Source organism: Anomaloglossus baeobatrachus, unplaced genomic scaffold (assembly GCF_048569485.1).
Source record: "Anomaloglossus baeobatrachus isolate aAnoBae1 unplaced genomic scaffold, aAnoBae1.hap1 Scaffold_4408, whole genome shotgun sequence".
NCBI classification, from domain to species: Eukaryota; Metazoa; Chordata; class Amphibia; order Anura; family Aromobatidae; genus Anomaloglossus; species Anomaloglossus baeobatrachus.
In genome coordinates, this window is record NW_027443745.1 from 1 (window position 1) to 25,796 (window position 25,796).

General features: G+C 47.3%; 1 protein-coding gene across 1 annotated transcript; it reads left to right on the plus strand.

Annotated features, from left to right (window-relative positions):
* Positions 1-5,271: 5,271 nt before the first annotated feature.
* LOC142279840 (glutamate--cysteine ligase regulatory subunit-like) lies at positions 5,272-25,247 on the plus strand (the record flags this gene model as incomplete). The annotated part of the gene is made up of 4 exons (XM_075332702.1): positions 5,272-5,636; positions 20,524-20,589; positions 24,815-24,899; positions 25,191-25,247. Coding segments are annotated over exons 1-4 (334 nt in total), but the record flags the coding sequence as incomplete, so codon positions are not given.
* Between the last annotated feature and the right edge of the window lie 549 nt (positions 25,248-25,796).

Sequence of the window (25,796 nt, forward strand, 5' to 3'; positions counted from 1 at the left end):
CTGATGCTCTTACAGCTTTTATGTTGGGGCCACACAGTCCATCAGCGTCTCATCAGTTTGAGGAGGATGTTCCACATGGTGTTTCTTATTCCTCTGAGCTTGCTGCTGATGTATTTGAATACGGAGTGCTGGCGGATCAACTGTTTCCGTGCCGGCTGCTTCTGAACTCGTTGTCTCTTTGCCTGCTGGCTCTGAACTTGTTGACTCTGCGCCGGCTGGTTCTGAACTCGCTGTCTCTTTGCCGGCTGGTTCTGAACGCTTGTTGTTGTATTTTGCATCATTCTACATTTAACTCTTGAATCTTTCTTTTTTTTCTTCTTAGTGTCTTCTTTCTCATCTTCTTCCAGGTCTTTCACCTCCCGATATTTCATTGGTTCGGATATCACCACTTCATTCCATTGTTCTGGTGTCTTCTTAGTGTCTTCTTTCTCACCTTCTTCTTGGTCTTTCACCTCCATTGGTTCTGTTATCACCTCTTCATTCTGCTGCTCTGGCGTCTTTTTAGTGTCTTCTTTCTCATCTCCTACCTCTTCATTCGGCTCTTCTGGCATCACTGATGGCGGCTCAGGTCTTTTTTCATATAACGGAAACGGCAGATATTTTTCCTGGGCTTCGCGGTTGGTCGGCATCAGGCACTGGTCAGTTAATTGCATATAGAGACGTTCCTTTACATCTTTGGACAGAAAATGAGGACATAACATGCGGTGTGATCAGTCACCTCCATCTTGAAGATCGGTGATGGGAGGAATCTGGTGCAGTAGATGAGAAGTTGGTTTTCCGCCTCCTCCTTGGTGCTGGGACAAGCCGGAGAGAAAACACAAGCAGATAATGGGATTAATCATGCAATGTCCAGAAGGCCTCAGATCCTTAAAATTACAGGAAAATTCCATTAAACCAAATCACCATGACCTGCTGGATTCTAAATGACTCTGTGCACAGAAAATCACACAAATTACTATGGAAAACTATTTTCTAACTGACTTTCTGCTCAATCTGCAATGTACTGTAATTCTGTGCTGGACTAATACATGTTCTGGATTATTAAATGCCGGATTATAGGAATTACACTTTATTCTCAGATTAACTGGAAATTCTTATTATATAAAATAATAATCTCACATGATAAGTATCCAGATCCGAAGACGCATTCCTGGCGGCGGTAGACGTCCAAAAGAAAACAGAATCCGGTGAGTGTCCAGTTATCACTCATCAGGGATGGACAATAGGACGAGGGTCCGTGTATAATAAAGCTGCGGACCTCCAGAGAGCTGCGGCTTGCTGCCATCCTGTATATGTCTTGTGCTGACAATTCCATAGGAAAATCTGTGAATCCAAAAAAGATTAAGTCATACATCTAATAAAGACACAAACACCGCAGATCCCACACATATTCATAGTGAGCGGCCCCCAGGTATCGGACCCCATTACACCCATACATGGAGGCAACATGATCAAATCAAATCTATAGTCTCCAGTATAGGTAATACCACATGCAAACATTGTACATTGGATTGTACTGGGGCCTGTATATAAAGATATATGGCATACATGGATTTCTATGTTCTTCATGAAAATACAGGTAACCACACAAAAATTACAGAAGAAGTGACAGCACATAGAGCCTGACCCCCAATAACAGTGTCAGGACACTAATCCCACTGACGTTAGTGTAAATAATGCCCCAATAAATAATACAGGCAGCAGTGTCCTGTGTAACCTACACATAAACTTCTGCTTTCCTGCAGCCACAAGGGGGAGCCCAGTGCACCATTAAATACAGATTACACTGATAGCGCCCCCTAGTGGCCGGTGACAGCAGCTGTTGTGGCAGAATTCTCTGCTCTGCCCGGTTTCTCTTCTATTTTGAGTTTAGGTGAAATGATAAAATCATCAGCGGATTCCAGATAACAGAAAAGAAGCATGGAGGAGAAGAGATAAATCAGTATCAGGTCATCAGGGGATGTGATGGCGGCTACTTACCGATATACAACTCCACTCGTCACTGTCTGCAACAGACTGAGGAGCAGTGACAGTTTGTTTGTGTTTATTTTTCCAGATTCAAATCCAGCAATCTTATTGGCTACTGACCAGTGTCATGGAACACACAGGATTTAAAGGGACAGGACGCTCTTATTTCTCTATACTGCATTTCATAGAGACGTGCTATAACTCTGCTTAATATACCGTACAGACCAAAAGTTTGGACACACCTTCTCATTCAAAGAGTTGTCTTTATTTTCAGGACTCTGAAAATTGTAGATTCACATTGAAGGCATCAAAACTATGAATTAAAACATGTGGAATGAAATACTTAAAAAAGTGTGAAACAACTGAAAATATGTCTTATATTCTAGGTTCTTCAAAGTAGCCACCTTTTGCTTTCATTACTACTTTGCACACTCTTGGCATTCTCTTGATGAGCTTCAAAAGGTAGTCAACGGAAATGGTCTTCCAATAGTCTTGAAGGAGTTCCCAGAGATGCTTAGCACTTGTTGGCCCTTTTGCCTTCACTCTGTGGTCCAGCTCACCCTAAACCATCTCGATTGGGTTCAGATCTGGTGACTGTGGAGGCCAGGTCATCTGGCGTAGCACTCCATCACTCTCCTTCTTAGTCAAATAGCCCTTACACAGCCTGGAGGTGTGTTTGGGGTCATTGTCCTGTTGAAAAATAAATGATGGTCCAACTAAACGCAAACCGGATGGAACAGCACGCCGCTGCAAGATGCTGTGGTAGCCATGCTGGTTCAGTATGCCTTCAATTTTGATTAAATCCCCAACAGTGTCACCAGCAAAGCACCCCCACACCATCACACCTCCTCCTCCATGCTTCACGGTGGGAACCAGCCATGTAGAGTCCATTCGTTCACCTTTTCTACAAAGACACGGTGGTTGGATCCAAAGATCTCAAATTTGGACTCATCAGAGCAAAGCACAGATTTCCACTGGTCTAATGTCCATTCCTTGTGCTCTTTAGCCCAAACAAGTCTCTTCTGTTTGTTGCCTGTCCTTAGCAGTGGTTTCCTAGCAGCTATTTTACCATGAAGGCCTGCTGCACAAAGTCTCCTCTTAACAGTTGTTCTAAAGATGAGAAGGTGTGTCCAAACCGTTTGGTCTGTACTGTATGAAGCTGGGGAGATAATCTGGGGGAGCAGCTTTTTGTTTTCATACACAGCAATTAATATGTCACTATCGACATTGTCAGAACATTATATTTTACATATTATTAGAGTATCGGTGCATGAAGGAGTTAATTATAAATTGTATTATTTTCAATTACCTCTTCCTGAACAGGTTATTTTATAAAATTTTCTTTTTATCACACGGCTGATGGTTTATTTCTACATTACTGACATTTAAATTAATGAAGCTGCGGCCGAGGTGTCAGCCTGACTCCAATATCATCACTGGAAACATTGGTTGCAATAAGTTCTGCCCGTTTCTTTGTGCATCTTTAACCCTTTCACCCCCGGGCGATTTTCAGCTTTGTTTTTTTTTTTTGCTCCCCTTCTTCCAAGAGCCGTAACATTTTTATTTATCTGTCAATCTTGCCATATAAGGGCTTATTTTTTGTGGGACGAGTTCTACTTTTAAATGAAAGTTTTACCGTATAGTGTATTGGGAAACAGCAAAAAAAATGCAAAAAAAGTGCAATTGCATGATTGTTTTTGGAATATTTTATTCACCGTGTTCACTATATGGTAAAACCGATGTGTCGGTGTGATGCTTTAGGTCGGTATGAGTTCGTGAATAAGAAATAACGTTTGGAACTCCATTCTATGTCTGAACTGGGTGCAAAAACCTAAAAAAACATCACTATGGGGAGATAAGGTATGCACACCAGTGACTATGCAAGGGGAATACATGTAATAGCAGAAACTGCTGTGTGAATACTGACATGAAAAATTCAATAGCTGTATGTAAGAATGAAATGTGAAAAATGGAATCACATTTCATTCTTACATACAGCTATTGAATTTTTCATGTCAGTATTCACACAGCAGTTTCTGCTATTTCATGTATTCCCCTTACATAGTCACTGGTGTGCATACCTTATCTCCCCATAGGTATGAGTTCGTGGACACCAAACATGTATAGGTTTACTTTTATCTAAAGGGTTAAAGAAAATTCTAAAGTTTGTCCCCAAAAAATGGCACACATTTTGCACCATTTTCCGTGATCCGTGACATTCTCATTTTTCAGGATCTATTGCTCAGTGACGGCGACAGAAGCGCCGTTTTGATCGCCTTTTATCACATTTTGTGCAAATGTCGCAGCGACCAAAAAACTTAATTTTGGCATTTGGAATTTTTTTGCCGCTACGCCATTTACCGATCAGATTAATTGTTTTTATATTTTGATAGATCAAGCAATTCTGAATGCGGCATTACCAAATATGTGTATATTTTTCAGTTTTTTTAACCCTTTCATTTTCAATGGGGGGTGATTTGAAGTTTTTTTTTTTATTTTTTTAAACTTTTTTTAACTTTTTTTTATTTTACTAGTCCCTCTACGAGACTATAAGAATGAGCAGTCTGATCGCGCTTCCATTTCTCCAGATTACAGCTACACAGCTGAGATCTGCAGAAAAGCAGCTCTCCTATTACTAACGGCACTCTGCCGGGTGTAAGAAGAAGTGACTCATGAAAACTACAGGTCATCATATGACCCTGTGCTACCATGGCAACCATTGGATCCATGTGATCACATGTTACTTCCGATAGAGCCATGTAAATGAATGCTTACCATGGCCCACTGTTACATCACGCTGTGACGTTTTCACAGCGAGCTGTAAGGGGTTAACAGACACGAGTGGATACCGAATCCCCTTGTGCTTGATAGCTGCACATGTCAGGTGTTCAAATCAGCTGACATGTGCAGCAATCGCTGCCGGCATCAGCAGGCATTAACCTGACACGATCTATGATGTGCCCAGTACGTGCAGAGGTTAAAATTCCTTGAACAAGAAATCTTGGAACCCCAGTCTGCTTTGAAATTTTTTCCACCTTTTGCTGTGCTCTGTCTTGACATGAAATTGTCTTCATCAACCTCACCTTTGCAGTGGTTTGTTTTTTCCTCACCCAGTTTTTCTCTATTTACTCACACACCGTTTTGTCTGCCCACACTGGAGCTGTCTGTGATTGTGCAGATATACGATGATATTATACTATGAGCCGTGACGTCACGTGCTCCGTACACAGCCTTATATAACCCTGATCCTTCGGCACCGCTGCAGTGAGCACTTCCGGGCGGCAGGTGGCGCTGGTGAGCACTGACAGCTGCGCACAACATTGTAGCGGGCAGTGTGACCGGCGCACATGTAGCAGCGGAGCCCGGGGCCGGCAGTGAGCGGGGCTGGCGGTGAGTCACGGTTACACAGCACTTCTCGCCCACAGCTGGCCGGCTGCCGAGTCATCGTGCTGCAGCAGTCTCCACATAAGAGCGCAGGCGGAGCTCCGCACACTGCACGGCGGCACAGGACAAGCCACACCGGGGCGGCACACAGACGGAACATGGGCACCGACAGCGGCGCAGCCAGGACCCTGCTGGACAGTGCCGGCACCCTGCACCTGCACACCGGCAACCTGATGAACTGGGGGCGGCTGAAGAAGAAGTGTGCGGTCACCCCCAGCGAGGAGGTGAGTGACAGCGGCCATGTCCCGCCTCACCTGTGCTGCCCACCCGCTGCACCTTACAGGGCATGCTGGGAGTTGTAGTACTAAATGTGTCCTGCCACCTGGACTGCTGCACCTTACAGGGCATGCTGGGAGCTGTAGTACTAAATGTGTCCTGCCCACCTGGACTGCTGCACCTTACAGGGCATACTGGGAGCTGTAGTACTACATATGTGTCCTGCCCACCTGAACTGCTGCACCTTACAGGGCATGCTGGGAGCTGTAGTACTACATATGTGTGTTGCCCACCTGGACTGCTGCACCTTACAGGGCATGCTGGGAGCTGTAGTACTACATATGTGTGTTGCCCACCTGGACTGCTGCACCTTACAGGGCATGCTGGGAGCTGTAGTACTACATATGTGTGTTGCCCACCTGGACTGCTGCACCTTACAGGGCATGCTGGGAGCTGTAGTACTACATATGTGCCCTGCCACCTGGACTGCTGCACCTTACAGGGCATGATGGGAGCTGTAGTACTACATATGTGTGTTGCCCACCTGGACTGCCGCACCTTACAGGGCATGCTGGGAGCTGTAGTACTACATATGTGCCCTGCCACCTGGACTGCTGCACCTTACAGGGCATGCTGGGAGCTGTAGTACTACATATGTGCCCTGCCACCTGGACTGCTGCACCTTACAGGGCATGCTGGGAGCTGTAGTACTACATATGTGTGTTGCCCACCTGGACTGCTGCACCTTACAGGGCATGCTGGGAGCTGTAGTACTACATATGTGCCCTGCCACCTGGACTGCTGCACATTACAGGGAATGCTGGGAGCTGTAGTACTACATATGTCCTACCACCTGGACTACCGCACCTTACAGGGCATGCTGGGAGCTGTAGTACTAAATGTGTCCTACCCACCTGGACTGCTGCACCTTACAGGGCATGCTGGGAGCTGTAGTACTACGTGTTTCCCACCTGGACTGCCGCACCTTACAGGGCATGCTGGGAGCTGTAGTACTACATATGTGTGCTACCCACCTGGACTGCTGCACCTTACAGGGCATGCTGGGAGCGGTAGTACTACATGTGTTTCCCACCTGGACTGCTGCACCTTACAGGGCATGCTGGGAGCTGTAGTACTAAATGTGTCCTACCCACCTGGACTGCTGCACCTTACAGGGCATGCTGGGAGCGGTAGTACTACATGTGTTTCCCACCTGGACTGCTGCACCTTACAGGACATGATGGGAGCTGTAGTACTACATGTGTCCTGCCACCTGGACTGCTGCACATTACAGGGCATGCTGGGAGCTGTAGTACTACATATGTGTGCTACCCACCTGGGCAGCTGCACATTACAGGGCATGCTGGGAGCTGTAGTACTACATATGTGTGCTACCCACCTGGACTGCTGCACATTACAGGGCATGCTGGGAGCTGTAGTACTACATATGTGTGCTACCCACCTGGGCAGCTGCACATTACAGGGCATGCTGGGAGCTGTAGTACTACATATGTGGCCTACCCACCTGGACTGCTGCACATTACAGGGCATGCTGGGAGCTGTAGTACTACATATGTGGCCTACCCACCTGGCCTGCTGCACCTTACAGGGCATGATGGGAATTGTAGTACCATAAGAATATATCTGTGCTACCCATCTGGACTGCTGTGCCCTACAGGGCATGCTTGGAGTTGTAGTACTGTGTGTGTGTGTGTGTGTGTGTGTGTGTGCGCCCTACAGGGCATGCTGGGAGCTCTAGTGCTATATGTATATAGTTGTGTGCTACCCATGTAGCCCACTGCACCCTACAGGGCATGCTGGGAGGAGGTTGTGTGTGTGTATAATGTGCTACCCATCTGGTCTGTTCCACCCTACATGGCATGCTGGGAGTTGTAATACTAACACATACTGTAAATCTTATGCTATTACATCCCCCTCCAAATAACTACATTATATACCAGGAAATATTCATTCATACTTGGCTTTTGCTGCAATTTTTAAATGGCTGTTTACTATTTTATGGTATTTGTCCCACACCACTGCTGTTGGTTTTTTTTTTTTGTGGGGGTGGGTGGACTCTTATGTACAATCGCAGCCCTAAATATGTTGTACTTGAAGCAAAAAGGATAACCATGCCTCATTATCTCAATGTTTACATTCTTTTACATTCTGGCACCCGTACAGGTTGCTGTGTATTGCTGCGGCTGACTGAGCGCTATATATCAGACTCTAGCTGTATTGGTATGTTAGGCACGCTGCACTCCATATGTCGCCTTGTAAGGGGACCTAGACATGGTCCCTAGTGCGTGGTAGATTGGGATAACTGGCTTTGCCACTTTTTTGATAAATAATGGCACTTGTTGCTCACGTGTCTTCAGAAGTCCCTGTATAGTTAAAGGAGTTTTTCAGGTGTTTAAGACTTTCTTAAAGCTATTTGTGCAGATTTTGTGGTTCCGGACTTCTCAGTGAGTGTGAAGTCTCCCGGTGCCACATTTCCATGTTTCGCTGGCACTCTGTGGTGCTCTGACCATTACCTGTATCCTCTCCTGGTGGATGTGCTGTGCACTTAAAGAGTATCTGTCATCAAGTTTTTTCCACTTATACTGAAGGCAGCATAATGTAGAGACAGAGATCCTGATTCCAGTGATGTTTCACTTACTAGACTGCTTAGCGTAGCTTTGATAATCTACTGTTGATAAAACAGTTATTTTATTACAGGACTATTTGGCGTGCTGCAGGTAGTCCAGCATATTCATGAGCTCTGTATAACTGCTAGATCTGCAGCAGAGGACACGGATTTTATCAAAATGACAGCAACTTGCTCAGTAAGTGACACATCGCTGGAATTGGGATCTCTGTTTAGATTATGCTGCTCTCAGATGAGGGAGCAAAAAACAGGTGACAGATTCCCTTTAACATATGAAGAGAAACTCGCTAGAGTAAATGCAAGGGCTGGGCACAGAGCAGGTCACCTCCGGCCCACAGGCCATTCCAGCGTGGACTGCACCCTGCCCTCTACTGCTTGCCACCCAATGTTACCGCTGTTTGGCAGACAGCAGTGAACACATTGATGGAGGTGGGGTCGCCGGCTCTGTCTTAAACCAATCCGTGTGAGGCACAGCAGACTTGATGTCACTCAGTGGGTGCTGTGCGGTGCGTCAGTGCAACGGAAGCCAGAGAAGGCTTTTCTCTTCCCATGTGTATACAATGTTTGCATGTATACAGGCTATGTGAGAGTCCTACTGTATATAGAGGGCTATCTGGGGGCTCATATTCTATATAGAAGCTTATGGCACACTTAATTCTGCTCAATATTAAGTGATACATTTAAGGCTAGTTTCACACTTGCGTGGTTTTCCTTCAGTTGCAATCCACCGTTTTGAAAAACAGCGGAAGCCGTTAACGGATTCCGCTGCTTCCCATAGACTTGTATGGACGACGGATTGAGAGTGATGGACCTGCGTTGCTTTCGCTGGCTGACGCAGCATGTAACGTTAATTGCTTGTGTTAGGCTACTTTCACACATCAGTTTTCTGCATTCAGGCACAATCCTTTTTTTTTCCTGATGCAAAGGATCCGGCAAAAATGGATGCAAACCGTATCCACCGGATCCGGTTTTTAACGGATCCGTTATGCCGGATGCGTACAAAACCGGATCCGGTGGATACGGTTTGCATCCGTTTTTGCATCCGGTTTGTCCTTTTTTTTTTTTTTTTTTTTTTTTTTTTTTTGAAGGATCAGCTTTTTTAATTAATTTGGTGCATGCGCAGTTTACAAAAACGGATCCGGTAGCCGCATCCATTTTTTACCGCATTGCGCCGGATCCGGCGTCCATAGGCTTTCATTGTAAAACACGCCATATCGCGCCGGATCCGGCGCGATGCGGTTTTTTTGCCGGACAAAAAAACGTTGCAAGATACGTTGCCTCCGGCCGCCGCTTTGATAAATTTTGCCGCATCCGGAAAAAACCGGATGCAACGCAAAGCCATCAGGTACAATCCGGTTACAATGCAAGTCTATGGGGATAAAAAGGATGCGGTACCGGATCCGATTTACCCGTTTTTTTCCGGATTGTACCTGATGGCAAAAACCTGATGTGTGAAAGTAGCCTTAAAATGACGCCGAGCGGCGGATTCCATTACATCCGTCAATAGTTATAATGGATCCCTATGGTGGCGGATTCCGTTGCAAAGGGCTTTACAACGGAATCCGCTGCTGGATTCCGCTAATTTCATGCATGCCCAGAATGAGAAAAAAAAAACGGAGCCGATGCCATACGGATGCAACGGGCCCAGCGGATTCAACCCAACGCAAGTGTGAAAGTAGCCTAATGTAAAATAGTATTGAACAGAATTAATTTCAGCCTTTTGGTTCGGCCTCCACACCAGTCATTGTCTCATGTGGCCCCTCAGGGAAAATGAATTTCCCTCCCCTGCTCTAGTCTGCCCTTTATACATACCGATCATACACATGGCGGCGTAAAGCTGGCAGCTGAGGTCACGCGCTGTGTACCACGTGGACGACTGCTGTTATATCGGGGAGGACTTTCACTTTGCATCTGGTTTTCTCGTGTCAGGGTGACTTGCTGATTTTAGCAGTTCCTCCATACACTGACTTCCTGGAAGATCCTTTACCTCTCCTGATGTGCTCTTTAATATATTCCATTGGAAATAAAATAATGGAGCATCTTTTAATAACTCTGCAATGTTCTGTTCCTTTGTACAGTTCCAGGAGGAATTACAAACACATTAAAAGGAACCTGTCAGGTAATGTGTTCTAACCTAGTAGTGTGATGTGTGTGGCCTAGTAACCCCTTCCCACCCCTCCCATGTTCCCTATGTAAATGAGCAGGGGCTCATGGGTGTCGAATCACCCTGTGGGCGTTTGCATGCGTTCCGTGGTATCCCGCGGCCTTATCTGGGTGCTTGCTTCTCATCTTCAGACACGCACTGCGCATACTCAGAAAACTCCTGCAGTTCCGGTCTGCGCAGTGCGTGTCTGAAGACAAGAAGCAAGCACTCAGATAACAAGGCTGCGGGAATGGCAAGTGCACACACATGGTATCTCAAGGAGCGGACGGTGAGGTCGCTCATGTAAATCCATGGTATCACACCCATAAGGCTAGAGCCCCTGCTCACTTACATAGGGTACACATAAGTAATACAAATATTTTCTTTGTCGCTCTATTGGGAGATCCAGACAATTGGGGTGTATAGGCTATGCCTCCGGAGGCCGCACAAAGTATTACACTCAAAAGTGTTAAGCCCCTCCCCTTCTGCCTATACACCCCCCCCCCCCCCCCGTGCTCCCACGGGCTCCTCAGTTTTATTGCTTTGTGCGAAGGAGGCAGACCTGCACACATAGCTCCACAGATTGGTCAGCAGCAGCTGCTGACCAGGTCGGATGGAAGAAAAGTGGGCCCATATAGGGCCCCCAGCATGCTCCCTTCTCACCCCACTCTTGTCGGCGGTGTTAAGGTTGAGGTATCCATTGCGGGTACGGAGGCTGGAGCCCACATGCTGTTTTCCTTCCCCATCCCCCTCAGGGTTCTGGGCGAAGTGGGATCCTATCTGTCTCCAGGCACTGAGACCGTGCTTCATCCACAACTCCTGTGGAGTCTGCTGGATAGGAGCTGGGTACCGTTCAGGGACATGGCCCTGCTACTTGAAGGTACTCTGTATCCCTGTGGGGACCGCGCACGGCAACACCTCAGCTTTGCTGGGTGTGCTAGTGCACCGGGGACCGCGGCGCTGACCGGGTTAAACTGTGCCATTACACACTCTGCGTCGCTGAGTGTGTTTATATGTAGGGGCTACCGCGCTAACCGCCGCTGCCATGGGAAACTGCGGCGCGGCTGGGTCTTGTAGTTCGCCGGGGACTTCGGCGCCGGCCGCGCTTTTACGGCGGCCACGCTTATACTCGAGTCCCCGGCTTTCTTGCGGCCTAGTTTCCTTTTCTCCCGCCCCCAGCCCTGACAGGCAGGGGAAGGGCGGGACGCTGCACGGAACGAGCAGCACTGAGGGCTGGAGTATGATTTCCATTCTCCACCCCCCTCACTGTGCACAGTGTGAGCACCAGTTCCCGCACTTTCTCGGCCACGCCCACGGCTCCCTCCTCTCGTCAGGACGCCGCAGCCATTCCTGTCAGCTCCTCCGACGCTGCAGAGAGGGACAAACCCTGGGAGACCCAGACACGGTCTCTGGTGGCCTCACAACCGCTTTAAAGCGGGTGGTAAGCAGCACCTGTTGGTGCTAGCCCCATGGTGCTGTAGTGTATTGATACATTATTTGTTTATAGTATACTCTTTCACTGTATGAGCACAGTTCATTCTGGCTATATACCCTATTGTGTTACTCAGGGAAAACAATAGCATGGCGCCCACAAAGGCAGGGGTGCCAAAACACAGGCTTATTATGCTGCCTGCGCCGCTTGTACGACCCAGCTGCCGGCAGGTCTCACTGACCCTCATTGTGTGCAATGTTCGGCCCCTGTGGCACTTCTTCTGCCAGAGCCTCTGCTAAGAGGGGCCCAGGGGGAGCCACCTGTTGACACTGTCCAGGTGACGGGGACTGAGTTTACAAAACTTTCTGAGACTATGGCTAAGATACTAGAAGCCTTGCAGTCCAGGCCGGTATCTCAGCAAAGGGACTCTGTTGAATCATTGTTCCCTGGCCCCCCTCAGTTGGACCAACAATGTCCTCCCGGGGTATCTCATACATCCCAGGCTGAGGGTTCTGACTTAGACCCCAGTCCCAGACCGACTAAGCGGGCTCGCTTGGAATTTCCCTCGACATCATATTGTTCAGGGTCTCAGCGGGGGGAATCTCTGGTTGATGATGCGGAGACAGCTGATCAGGATTCTGATCCTGAGGCCGCTCTCAATCTTAATACTCCAGACGGGGACGCCATAGTGAACGATCTTATTGCGTCCATCAATCAAATGCTGGATATTTCTCCATCAACTCCTCCGGCGGAGGAGTCAGCTTCTCAGCAGGAGAAATTCCGTTTCGGGTTCCCCAAGCGTACACCGAGTATGTTTCTAGACCACTCTGATTTCAGAGAGGCAGTCCAGAATCACCATGCTTGTCCAGATAAGCGTTTTTTTCTAAGCGCCTTAAGGATACACGTTATCCTTTTCCCCCTGACGTGGTTAAAGGTTGGACTCAGTGTCCCAAAGTGGATCCTCCAATCTCCAGACTGGCGGCTAGATCCATACTTGCAGTGGAAGATGGGGCCTCGCTCAAAGATGCCACTGACAGGCAGATGGAGCTCTGGTTGAAATCCATCTATGAAGCTATCGGAGCTTCTTTTGCCCCAGCATTCGCAGCCGTATGGGCGCTACAAGCTATCTCAGCAGGTCAAGCGCAAATTGAAGCAGCCACATGCACGTCTGCGCCACAAGTGGCATCCATTACCACCCAGACCTCGGCATTTGCGTCTTACGCTATTAATGCTGTCCTGGACTCTGCGAGCCGTACGGCGGTTGCGGCCGCCAATTCGGTGGTACTCCGCAGGGCCTTGTGGCTACGGGAATGGAAGGCAGATTCTGCTTCCAAAAAGCGCTTAACCAGTTTGCCAATTTCTGGCGACAGGCTGTTTGGCGAGCGTTTGGTTGAAATCATCAAACAATCCAAGGGAAAGGATACATCCTTACCCCAGCCCAAACAGAACATACCCCAACAGAGGAGAGGGCAGTCGAGGTTTCGGTCCTTTCGGGGCGAGGGCAGGTCCCAATTCTCCTCGTCCAAAAGGTCTCAAAGAACAAAGGAACTCTGATGCATGGCGGTCTAAGTCACGTCCTAAAAAGACCACCGGAGGCACCGCTAACAAAGCGGCTTCCTCATGACTTTCGACCTCCTCTAGCAGCATCCTCGGTCGGTGGCAGGCTCTCCCGCTTTTGCGACACCTGGCTGCCACAAATAAAAGACCGCTGGGTGAGAGACATTCTGTCTCACGGTTACAAGATAGAGTTCACCTCTCGTCCCCCGAATCGATTCTTCAGGTCATCCCCGCCTCCCGAGCGAGCCGAGGCTCTTCTGCAGGCGCTGTGCACTCTGAAGGTAGGAGTGGTGATCTCTGTTCCTCTCCAGCAACAGAGCCACGGTTTTTACTCCAACTTGTTTGTAGTCCCAAAGGACGGGTCTTTCCGCCCGGTCCTGGACCTGAAACTGCTCAACAAACACGTAAAAGCCAGACGGTTCAGGATGGAATCCCTCCGCTCCGTCATCGCTTCAATGTCCCAAGGAGATTTCCTTGCATCGATCGATATCAAAGATGCTTATCTCCACGTACCGATTGCTCCAGAACACCAGCGCTTCTTGCGCTTCACCATAGGAAACGAACAACTGCAATTCGTGGCACTGCCGTTCGGCCTGGCAACAGCCCCACGGGTTTTTACCAAGGTTATGGCTACTGTAGTAGCGCTCCTACACTCGCAGGGTTACTCGGTGATCCCGTACTTGGACTATCTGCTAATCAAGGCACCTCTCAAGAGGCATGCCAACGCAGCCTCGACGCTACCCTGGAGACTCTCCAGGGTTTCGGGTGGATCATCAATTTGCCAAAGTCAAATCTGACACCGGCCCAATCACTGACGTATCTTGGCATGGAGTTTCATACCCGCTCAGCGATAGTGAAGCTTCCGCTGATCAAGCAGCAGTCACTACAGAAAGGGGTACAATCTCTCCTTCAAGGCCAGTCACACCCCTTGAGGCGCTTCATGCACTTCCTGGGGAAGATGGTGGCAGCAATGGAGGCAGTCCCTTTCGCGCAGTTTCACCTGCGTCCCCTTCAATGGGACATCCTACGCAAATGGGACAGGTAGTCGACGTCCCTTGACAGGACCGTCTCCCTCTCTCAGGCGACCAAAGCTTCCCTTCGGTGGTGGCTTCTTCCCACTTCATTATCGAAGGGGAAATCCTTCCTACCCCCATCCTGGGAAGTAGTCACGACGGACGCGAGTCTGTCAGGGTGGGGAGCGGTTTTTCTCCACCACAGGGCTCAGGGTACGTGGACCCAGCAAGAGTCCTCGCTTCAGATCAATGTTCTGGAAATACGGGCAGTGTATCTTGCCCTGAAAGCGTTCCAGCAGTGGCTGGGAGGCAAGCAGATCCGAATTCAGTCGGACAATTCCACAGCGGTGGCATACATCAATCACCAAGGCGGCACACGCAGCCGGCAAGCCTTCCAGGAAGTCCGGCGGATTTTGATGTGGGTGGGAGCCACGGCCTCCACCATATCCGCAGTTCACATCCCAGGCGTGGAAAACTGGGAAGCAGATTATCTCAGTCGCCAGGGCATGGACGCAGGGGAATGGTCCCTTCACCCAGACGTGTTTCAGGAGATCTGTTGCCACTGGGGGGTGCCGGACGTCGACCTCATGGCGTCCCGGCACAACAACAAGGTACCAATGTTCATGGCACGGTCTCAAGATCCCAGAGCTATGGCGGCAGACGCCTTAGTTCAGGATTGGTCGCAGTTTCAGCTCCCTTATGTCTTTCCTCCGCTGGCACTGTTGCCCAGAGTGTTACGCAAGATCAGGGCCGACTGCCGCCGCGCCATCCTCGTCGCTCCAGACTGGCCGAGGAGGTCGTGGTACCCGGATCTGTGGCATCTCACGGTCGGCCAACCGTGGGCACTACCAGACCGAACAGACTTGCTATCTCAAGGGCCGTTTTTCCATCTGAATTCTGCGGCCCTCAACCTGACTGTGTGGCCATTGAGTCCTGGATCCTAGCGTCTCCAGGGTTATCTCAAGACGTCATTGCCACTATGAGACAGGCTAGGAAACCAACGTCCGCCAAGATCTATCACAGGACGTGGAAAATTTTTCTGTCGTGGTGCTCTGCTCAGGGTTTTTCTCCCTGGCCATTTGCATTACCTACTTTTCTGTCCTTCCTTCAATCTGGACTGGAAAAGGGTTTGTCGCTCGGCTCCCTTAAGGGACAAGTCTCAGCGCTCTGTGTTTTTCCAGAAGCGCCTAGCCAGACTTCCACAGGTACGCACGTTCCTGCAGGGGGTTTGTCACATCGTTCCACCTTACAAGCGGCCGTTAGAACCCTGGGATCTAAACAGGGTGCTGATGGTTCTTCAGAAACCACCATTCGAGCCAATGAGAGATATTTCCCTCTCACGACTTTCGCAGAAAGTGGTTTTTCTAGTAGCAGTCACTTCCCTTCGGAGAGTGTCTGAGCTAGCAGCGTTGTCGTGCCAAGCCCCTTTCCTGGTGTTTCACCAGGACAAGGTGGTTCTACGTCCGGTTCCGGAATTTCTCCCTAAGGTGGTATCCCCCTTTCATCTCAATCAGGATATTTCCTTACTTTCTTTTTATCCTCATCCAGTTCACCAATGTGAAAAGGATTTGCACTTGTTAGATTTGGTGAGAGCACTCAGACTCTACATTTCTCGTACGGCGCCCCTGCGCCGCTCGGATGCACTCTTTGTCCTTGTCGCTGGCCAGCGTAAAGGGTCACAGGCTTCCAAATCATCCCTGGCTCGGTGGATCAAGGAGCCAATTATCGAAGCTTACCGTTCGGCTGGGCTTCCGGTTCCCTCAGGGCTGAAGGCCCATTCTACCAGAGCCGTGGGCGCGTCCTGGGCTTTGAGGCACCAGGCTACGGCTCAGCAGGTGTGTCAGGCGGCTACCTGGTCGAGCCTGCACACTTTCACGAAGCACTATCAGGTGCATACCTATGCTTCGGCGGATGCCAGCCTAGGTAGACGAGTCCTTCAGGCGGCGGTTGCCCACCTGTAGGAAAGGGCCGTTTTACGGCTCTCTTACGAGGTATTATTTTACCCACCCAGGGACTGCTTTTGGACGTCCCAATTGTCTGGGTCTCCCAATAGAGCGACAAAGAAGGGAATTTTGTTTACTTACCGTAAATTCCTTTTTCTTCTAGCTCTAATTGGGAGACCCAGCACCCGCCCCTGTTTTTTTGTGTACACATGTTGTTCATGTTGAATGGTTTCAGTTCTCCGATATTCCTTCGGATTGAAATTACTTTAAACCAGTTTTTAATTCTTTTTCCTCCTTCTTGCTTTTGCACCAAAACTGAGGAGCCCGTGGGAGCACGGGGGGTGTATAGGCAGAAGGGGAGGGGCTTAACACTTTTGAGTGTAATACTTTGTGCGGCCTCCGGAGGCATAGCCTATACACCCAATTGTCTGGGTCTCCCAATTAGAGCTAGAAGAAAAGGAATTTACGGTAAGTAAACAAAATTCCCTTCTTTATACATGCACATTACACACTATTATAACACATGGATGTGTAGGAAGGGGTTACTAGGCCACACATCACACTGCTACTAGATTAGAACACATAAATTACCTGACAGGTTCCCTTTAACGTTACCACCTCCATTTTGAAGGGAACCTGACAGCAGATACACTGTGCCCAATCCCCAGGCAGCCATGCGTCAGACACTGGTTGTATGAGGTTAGCATATCTGACACAGCCATGCATAAAATGTTGGGTTTTTTTCTTTAAGAGAAACCTACTTTAAGGCCCTGTACACACTGGGTTTCTTGCTGCAGTTTTGGGTGCAGAATTGGTGCAGTTTGTGTTCATAAACTTCATGCAGTCCTTCCCCAGCAAAGTCTAGGAGAACTGAAATGCTGTGCACATGTTGCATCTGTTTTCCTTACAGGTTTTTAAGCAGCATGCGACTTTTCTCCAGGTCCCTGTATTTTTCCCTGTAATTGCCAGTGACAATATTAAAAAAAAAAAACACAGCGCCAGAGGTTTTTTTTTTCTTGCACCGGATAAACAAAACTTGTGTGTGCACATAGCCTAAAAGTTGCCAGGGACTAGGCTGCTTGGGAGATTAGGCTGCTTTCACACTACTTTATTTATTTATTTATTTATTTTTTTTAACATGCGTCCTGATCCTTTTCATTTCAATGGATTTGCAATGGACTTGCGTCAACATGCGTTTGTGTGCGTTATAGTGAGGATCCAGCGACTTGCAGTTTTTTTAACATTTTTCAAAAACGCTACTTGTAGCGTTTTTTGAGCTGCGTCTAAATACTGCAAATTGCTGGATCCTGACTATACTGCATGTGAACGCTGGCATGCTGATAGACAGGATCCTGCTTGCTCTACTGAGCATGCACAGAAACCAGCCTCGGGTGATCAGTCTCTCTCTCTCCCCCCTCGCCTGAGGGCTGCAGACACTTGTAACCAAGATAAATATCGGGTAACCTAGCAAAGTGCTTCTCTTAGTTACCCGACGTTTACGTTGGTTACCTGTGCAGGGAGCAGGCAGCCCGGCTCCTAGCAGCCGCTGATGCTCCTAACCAAGGTAAATATCAGGTATCCAAGCAAGTTACCCGATGTTTACCTTGGTTACGAGCCTCCGCAGCTGTCAGAAGCTGGCTCCCAGTCTATCACGTCCAGTTCCACTGACCCCCCCCCCCCACCCCCACCCGATCACATGACTCCAATGCCTGCCCATAAACTTAGCGACAGGATCCTGCAAAGTAACACATGCAGTTTTTTTGCTGTAAAAGCAGGATCCGCTTTTACAGCAAAAAAAAGTTCATGACGCATGCTAAAAAAACGTAGTGTGAAAGCAGCCTTAAACAGGTGGATCCCCGGTAGATTCTCCCACCTGCTGCCAGTGACTGGTTTCTTCCAAGCCATGCAGGGGGGAAAAGCCACCAGTGACCTGCCTGTCTCAATAGTCACTGAACTAGTCTTGTATTAATGATTTTGTTGTGGGCTTTTTTATTTTTATTTTGGGTGTTGCAGCCAAAACCTGCTCTTTTTGAATATGAAGATGGGGTTGAGTAAAAGGTCATGTAGACTAAACTGACCAAGAGCCTGGTCCGGTTATACTAGATGGGCTCGTCTCACCGCCCAACAGTCATGTCATTATCTAATGTTGCCCTCTGTGAAAATTAAGAAAAAAAATGACCTTGTTTTACTGTTGAGCTTCCTCTTTCAAGACTGAAATTACTTTCTGCATGCATTTACATTTTACAAATCAACATTTTAGGGAAAAAGTGTAAAAAGCTAAGTGGTACAGACAGCAGTAACTGAAAACTGAAGAAACAGCCTAAACGGGGCCTCGTAGTTGTTCAAACCTTCATTTTCCAGGTTATATTAAGGACACTAATCTATTACATAATTAAGAATTCTCCAAATGAAAACTTAGAGCTGATGGCTATCCTGATTTTTTTTTTTTTTGTTTTTACTAATCTTTATGTTGAATCATCTTAATTCTGTTTTGTGCTGTCTTTGTCTTTGACTGTCACATTCGGCTATTCTATAAATTACAAATCGTGTTTCATGAGCTTCTTAATTCTCCCTAAAACTGGCTGTCAGATTATATAGGCCTCCTCCTTCCTTTTATAAAGGAGAATGGTAATGCCCTGTTGTCAACTGATAGACTGCAGAAAGGAAAGCGCAATAGGGTCTTAACTGACAAAAACTTTAGGAGGAAAGTATACTCTCCTATAGTGGTTGTGCCAGTCACAACCACTCTAGTAGCCAGATTACTGTGTGTGTGTGTCCCGCGCTCACACAATGTAGTTATAAATTTGTCTTTTTATGCTTTGTAGGCACAGGTCAAAGCGTTTCGAGGGATGCAGCCCTCCATCAGGGCAGCAGACCAAAAGAACATAAACATGTTGACCTGTGCCTACAAAGAATAAAAAAGACTAACTTAGTTTAGTTATGTTTGGTTTTTTTTTCTTTTCTTTTGTAGGCACAGGTCAACGTGTTTTATGTTCTTTTGGTCTGCTGTGCTGATGAAGAGGGCTGCATCCCTCGAAACACGTTGACCTGTACCTACAAAGCATAAAAAGATAAATGTATAACTAAACTACGTGGTGTGAGCATGGCATAAATCCCTTTTTTCAGAACACTCTTGTCGTATGTTCTAGGAGGTATAACACAATCATCTCTCCAGTGCTTTTAATTTCTCATTTACTGAAAAATAATAAATAATAATTGAAGGAACGCACCATGCATGGTCTACAAACAAGGTCAGATTGAAAGTTGTGTCTTTGTTTTTTAAATCTTCACCCTTTTCTGTAAACATGGAGTCACTTGTATTAGACGTTTGATAAAAGGGGAAGTGAATTGTGCGGTCATGACTGTGCAGTCTTCCACCGGATCCAGAACACATGCTACATAATGTATTGCTTTGTGCCCAGGTTAATGGTTCACTACACACCATTATTCTGGCTTTCCAAAAAAAGTACTTTGACACTGTGGTTCTGGGTCACCGGCAGACTGTCTCTTGGTATTCCAGGCTGAGCAAGACTTATGTAATACTAAGCTCCAACACAGTGATAAATTATAGGAAAATTCCCAACAAGGCTCAAAGTGCGGCAGGTATCAATGATTACAGTAGATGGGGATCTCTCCTGAGCTGCATGTAGGAGTATTGGGCACTTACTAGGTCATGCTGGCTCCGCACAGGAGTAGAGATGGAGGAAAATTAATTGGGATTGTTTGTAGCCAGCGGAAATGGCAGATTCCCCCTCACAACCAAAGTAATGTATTTCAGTGCTGTGCTGGTCGTTTCATCAGGTTAATACCCAATACTTAAACGTCCAGTAGACGGGCACGTTGAGCAAGGCCACACTCCTCTCTGGTGAGACTCTGACCGTCAGTCTGCATATCACATACTGGCAGCCATGTGACTGCCGTTCCCGACATGGACACCGGAGGCTCCTCAGTGAGCCAGTCACAATCCACAAGTCTGCAGTCACTACATGGCTGCAGACTTGTGAACCTTCACCTCTCGTGCACTGTGAGGATCCTACGGTGTCCGAGCTGTTTTGGGGCACCGATGCAGAGCTTCATTTAAAATGATCAGTGACCTGCCAGTAACTCAACAACCGTAGACTTTGCTATCGTTTCAGTGTAATTTATTTTTCTCTTTGCAGTTGGGTGATTGTATAAGGACAACTCTAAATGAATGGAGCCTGAAAGTTAGTCCGGAGCTTGTGCAGGTAATTATTGCTTGTGTTTAATTCCTTGTAAATGCAAAATAGCTCATAGAGACCCATCTGTAGGCAGCTTTTCTGGGGTTTGCCTCATTGATACAACAGGTTGTACTGGTTGGTGTAATGGCATGCCTTAGGGCAGTCGTGGCGAACTTTCACAGACCAAGTGCTCAAACTGTAGCCCTAAACCCAATTTTGACTTTTTCCAATGTGCCAACCAATCCTATTATGTAAATAATTGATTGTAACCTTAAGGCCACGTCACACTAAGCAACATCGCTGCTGAGGCACGACTTTTGTGATGTTGCTGTGTGTGACATCAGCAACAACCTGGCCCCTGCTGTGAGGTCGTTGGTTGTTGCTGAATGCCCTGGACCATTTTTTTAGTTGTTGCTCTCCCGCTGTGAAGCGCACATCGCTGTGTGTGACAGCGACAGAGCAACAACTGAATGTGCAGGCAGCAGGAGCCGGCTTCTGCGGACGCTGGTAACCACGGTAAACATCGGGTAACCAAGAAGCCCTTCCCTTGGTTACCCGATTAATTACCTTCGTTACCAGCGTCCGCCGCTCTCACGCTGTCAGTGCCGGCTCCCTGCACACATAGCCAGACTACACATTGGATAATTAACCTGATGTGTACTCTGGCTAGGAGTGCAGGGAGCCAGCACTAAGCGGTGTGCGCTGGTAACCAAGGTAAATATCTGGTTACCCGATATTTACCTTAGTTACCAGGCACAGCATCGCTTCCACGCGGCACTGCTGGCTGGGGGCTGGTTGCTGGTGAGATCTGCCTGTGTGACAGCTCACCAGCAACCCGTGTAGCGACGCTCCAGCGATCCCTGCCAGGTCACATTGCTGGTGGGATCGCTGGAGCATCGCTTAGTGTGACGGTACCTTTACCTTTGCAGTCTTCGCTTCTCCTCAGCAGAGGCATCACACTCATGCTTACCACACATTGATGCTGAGCCTCTCCCGCTGTCCACTCCAGACACAGCAGTTGGATTGATCTTACTGAAAAACAAAAATTGCAGCATATTAGAGATTTTAGCATGGAGTGCAATCAGATGTCACCCTGTAATCCACATCTACATTTCAAAGTATGAACATCCTGAAATCCCATAAAGACGTACAAGTTGTAACCCTCCCCTTTCATTGTGTAGTTCTGTCCCCCTTCCTGGGCCACTTCCTGGTAAACATGTCCCCCATCCTGATATATATTTCCTACATGCTGGTATATTTGTCCCCATACTGGTAATGTTTCCCCATCCTAGGCAACATGCCTGCGGGCTAGGAGAGGAACAGTGTCAGAGCGAGAAGTCTTTTTCGCTCCAACACAACTTTGAACTGCCAGCGTGACCGCGCCAGCAGTGCAAGGCAGCTGCATGAGGCAACAGCACGCGTGTCCCGGCTGGCACGCGTGCAATAGGTTCACCATCACTTCCTTAGGGTATGTGCACACGTATTGGTATTTAGTGCAAAAATTTCTGCACCATTTCTGCATCTCTTGGCAGGGAAAAAATGCAGCAGCCAAAAAAATGCACTTTTTTTTTTTCTTTTGGTGCATTGTTTCCCCCTTCATTAGAATGGGTGACAGCTGTACCAACAACATCTGAAAGAACTGAAGATTATTTTCTGCACTAAATCTGCAAGAATAAAATGCTCACTGTGCGCACTACTCTTCAGGATTCTCACTGACTTTGCTGGCTTCAGGATACCCTTCAGGTTTTGACAGACCTGTGCTCAAATGCTGCAAAACTGCAACCTGTGCACATAGCTTTAGACAACTCTATGGGAGTACTCATTGAAGACTCCACTATAGATGGATAAAATGAGTCTTTATGCATAGTTGGGTCTTCTCAAGTAGAGATCTACAGTGGTGGCCAAATATTTTGAGACTTAAACAAATTTTGTTCTAGAAGTTTAGCAACTTACTAAAATATACAAATCAACATTGCATAAACTTCATATATTTATCAATAAGTGTAAACCCCACCCAAAGCAGACTCCATATTTACAGTGGGCATTATTTTTCAACATCTCTCCAGTTTACCCTGGCACACTAAGTATCTGCTTCCGGGCCCAATTAACTGACAAACCATTATTAACCATTGCTTTTGGAGTTTAACTACCGTATTTTTCGCTTTATAAGATGCACCTGATTATAAGACGCACCCCCAAATTTGGTGAAGGAAAAGAGAATTTTTTTTTTTTAAATGTTAAATGGGGTTCATCTTATAATGCCAGTGTCCCTCTAACAAATCATATAGGGTATATGTCCCTCATAGCCCCCCATCTTAAAATTAGCCCCCTTAATCTGGATATGGTCCCCTCATATTGAATATAACCCCCTTGTGATAGCACACGTTCCCCTGTGCTGCCTATGGCCCCCTATGGATTGCATACATTCCCCTGTGCTGCCTATGGTCCCCTATGGATTGCACACGTTCCCGTGTTAGATATTGCCCCCATAGTGCTGCCCATGGCCCCTATATAGATCGCACAAGTCCCCCTGTGTTAGATATGGCCCCCAGGCTGCTGCCCATAGTAAAATAAAACACTCTTTCCTTACCTCCTCCAGCGCTGAGCTCCCTCCTGTCTGGCTCCGTGCTTCTCTTCCTTACTTCCTGGTTCTCGGTGCGGTCATGTGATCGGCACAGCAGACAGATCTCTGCGTGCCTGATCACAGTGGAAGCAGGGACACGGGGAGAAATGCTGGAGGGGGTAAGTAAAGCTTTTATTATTTTAGAATGAGCAGCAGCCTGGGGGGCCATATCTAACACAGGGGGGGGCATGTGCCATCACAGGGAGGCGCAGAGACATATAATATGCACCGCTGCCCCAGCCCCTCACTGCGTGCGATTTCAGCACCACCGGAGATGGACAGCGGCTGTGCATATATGAGCGGGAGCAGGAGATCAAACGCTGCCACCGCAGCATTCACCCCTGCCCCCAGCAGCGCCCCCAATATATTTTTATATTATATTATATTATTCGCTGGTGAGCTGTCAAACAAGCAGATCTGGCCAACGACGCAGCAGCGATATTGACCTGCAGAACTACCTCGCTGTCATAACTGTGTCAAACACACCGATGAATGCTGCGCAGCGGGAAACAAAGTGCCAATGAGTGGTCCTGAATGACTTGTAGCGATCAGCGACCTCACAGCGGGGGCCGGGTCGCTGATGCGTGTCACACACTGCAATATCGCTGGGGAGGTCGCTATTGCGTCACAAAACCGGTGACGTTAGTGATATCACTAGCGATGTTGCAGTGTGTAAAGGGGCCTCTAAACAAGAGGAACAACACGGTAAATATTGAGTGTAAACCTGTAGAATTACACCCATGACCCCTGAGATTATAGTCCCCACACCAAATTGTAAACCACATTTCACAATCCTGATTATCTTTCCACTTTGAAATTGTTACACTTTTTGAACTATTTTAAATTAAAAAAAACCCTGCATTTCCTGAACATGCTTGATCGGGTCCCTCTTTTCCGTGCAGTTTGTCTAGTTAATCAGTACAGTAAGTTTACAATCTCTAGAAATGAATGCCTTTTTGGCAGGATGGGCTGTCTGAATGTAAACAAACCCATGAAGAATTTTCTCTCCAGTTGTCATGAGCCTAAATTAAAAATTAGTCTATAATTTTATATATTTTATCAGATTGGACGTGATTCACAAATCTTAATCCAATGTCAAGTGTCCAATCATCTCGTTGAGCAAATATTTTTCACCCTGGTCAGATCTTTGGGCAAAGGAATAGTGAAATAAGAAATATTCCCTTCCCTCCCTCCAGTTGCCTCGTTTCTATAAAATTGCTTACAAAAGCTCTGTGGCTAATGAAAATGTGGATTCAAAAGTAATGGGAACATGGTTGTCTTGATTGATGTGAAGTGGAATGGTGCTCCTGGCCTGGATATCTGGTATGCAGAAAGGCTTTGTCCAAGACCAGACAGTTGTTTTAACCAAGGCGAGACTTGTCAGCCTGTGCTAGGAGTCTGTGATCCCTCCAGTCACTTAGTATTGACTGTTCAATTTTGTCAAGTACGTGATTTATACCCTTGTAACAATACACTGGCTGGGAAATGGGTAGAGATGGCAGAAGAATGTGTGTGTGTTATAAATATTATTTATTTAATCTGAGTCTTGGCTCATTGCCGCCTCTGTCATCAGGTTGGTTCTTTGTTTGATGCAACTGCTACAAGTAATGGCTTCTTGTCTTATTTTAGGAATCTCCAAATACATTGGAATGTGCCATGATCCCGGCACTGGAGACCATAAACCCTGAAGAGAGAGAAGAAATGAAGGTGTCTGGTAAGTATATGTATGCTGTACTAATGACCACACCCCTATAGTCATCAGTTGACCATCCCTGATGTACATTGCTGGGATTAGCTGCACATGATTTCAGTAGGCACTATAGCTTACACATGGATTGTCAGCTTGCAAATCGTTCTACTGATGAGGAAAGGGGAAAAAATATTATACTTTTTTTTTTTTTTTTTTTTTTTTTGGGTGGGGTTGGCTGCTGATCTGAACAAACTGTGCTTTGTAATTTATGTATGACATGTCATCTAACCAATATTTCTCCTTTTCCTCCTAAAGTAAAGCTGTTTATTTTGGGCAACGGCCTTTCGTCTATCAGACACGCTGTAGGCATGGGTAAGTCCTGCATTGGAGGGATGTGCTGAAGTTTTGCTAAGATGTGCCATAGTTGACGAGTAAAAGTGCTATTAGCTCCAGCTGTGAATGTTTGAAGGGTCATGTGCTGCATGGCGACTTGTAGACTTAAATGTCACCATTCTGCTATATAATGTACTGGTGGGGCAAACTTCAAGGTGTTTGGGGTGTTTTTTATTTTTAATATTGCTCTCCTGATTTCCTCCCCCAAACTACTCAAACCCTCCCCTTAGTCACCTATCACCATTCCTCCGGTCGTTCTCCTGTGACTTGTAAAATGCTGGCTGCTCCAATGTTTCATGGAGGGCATGCCTCAATACAACTCTACTAGAGCCTTGTTCTGGCTCTCATAGAGATGCATTGAGCACTTGTGCCGTAACTTCTGACTTGCGGTCAGTCAGAAGTTACTGTCACAAGATGGTGTCACAGGACTGTTAAAAAAAGTGAACATGCCAGAGGTGAGTACATGACAGGGTGCTGCTCCAGCACTAAAAAAAATAAAAAAAAACAACAAATGCTGGAGTGGTGCTT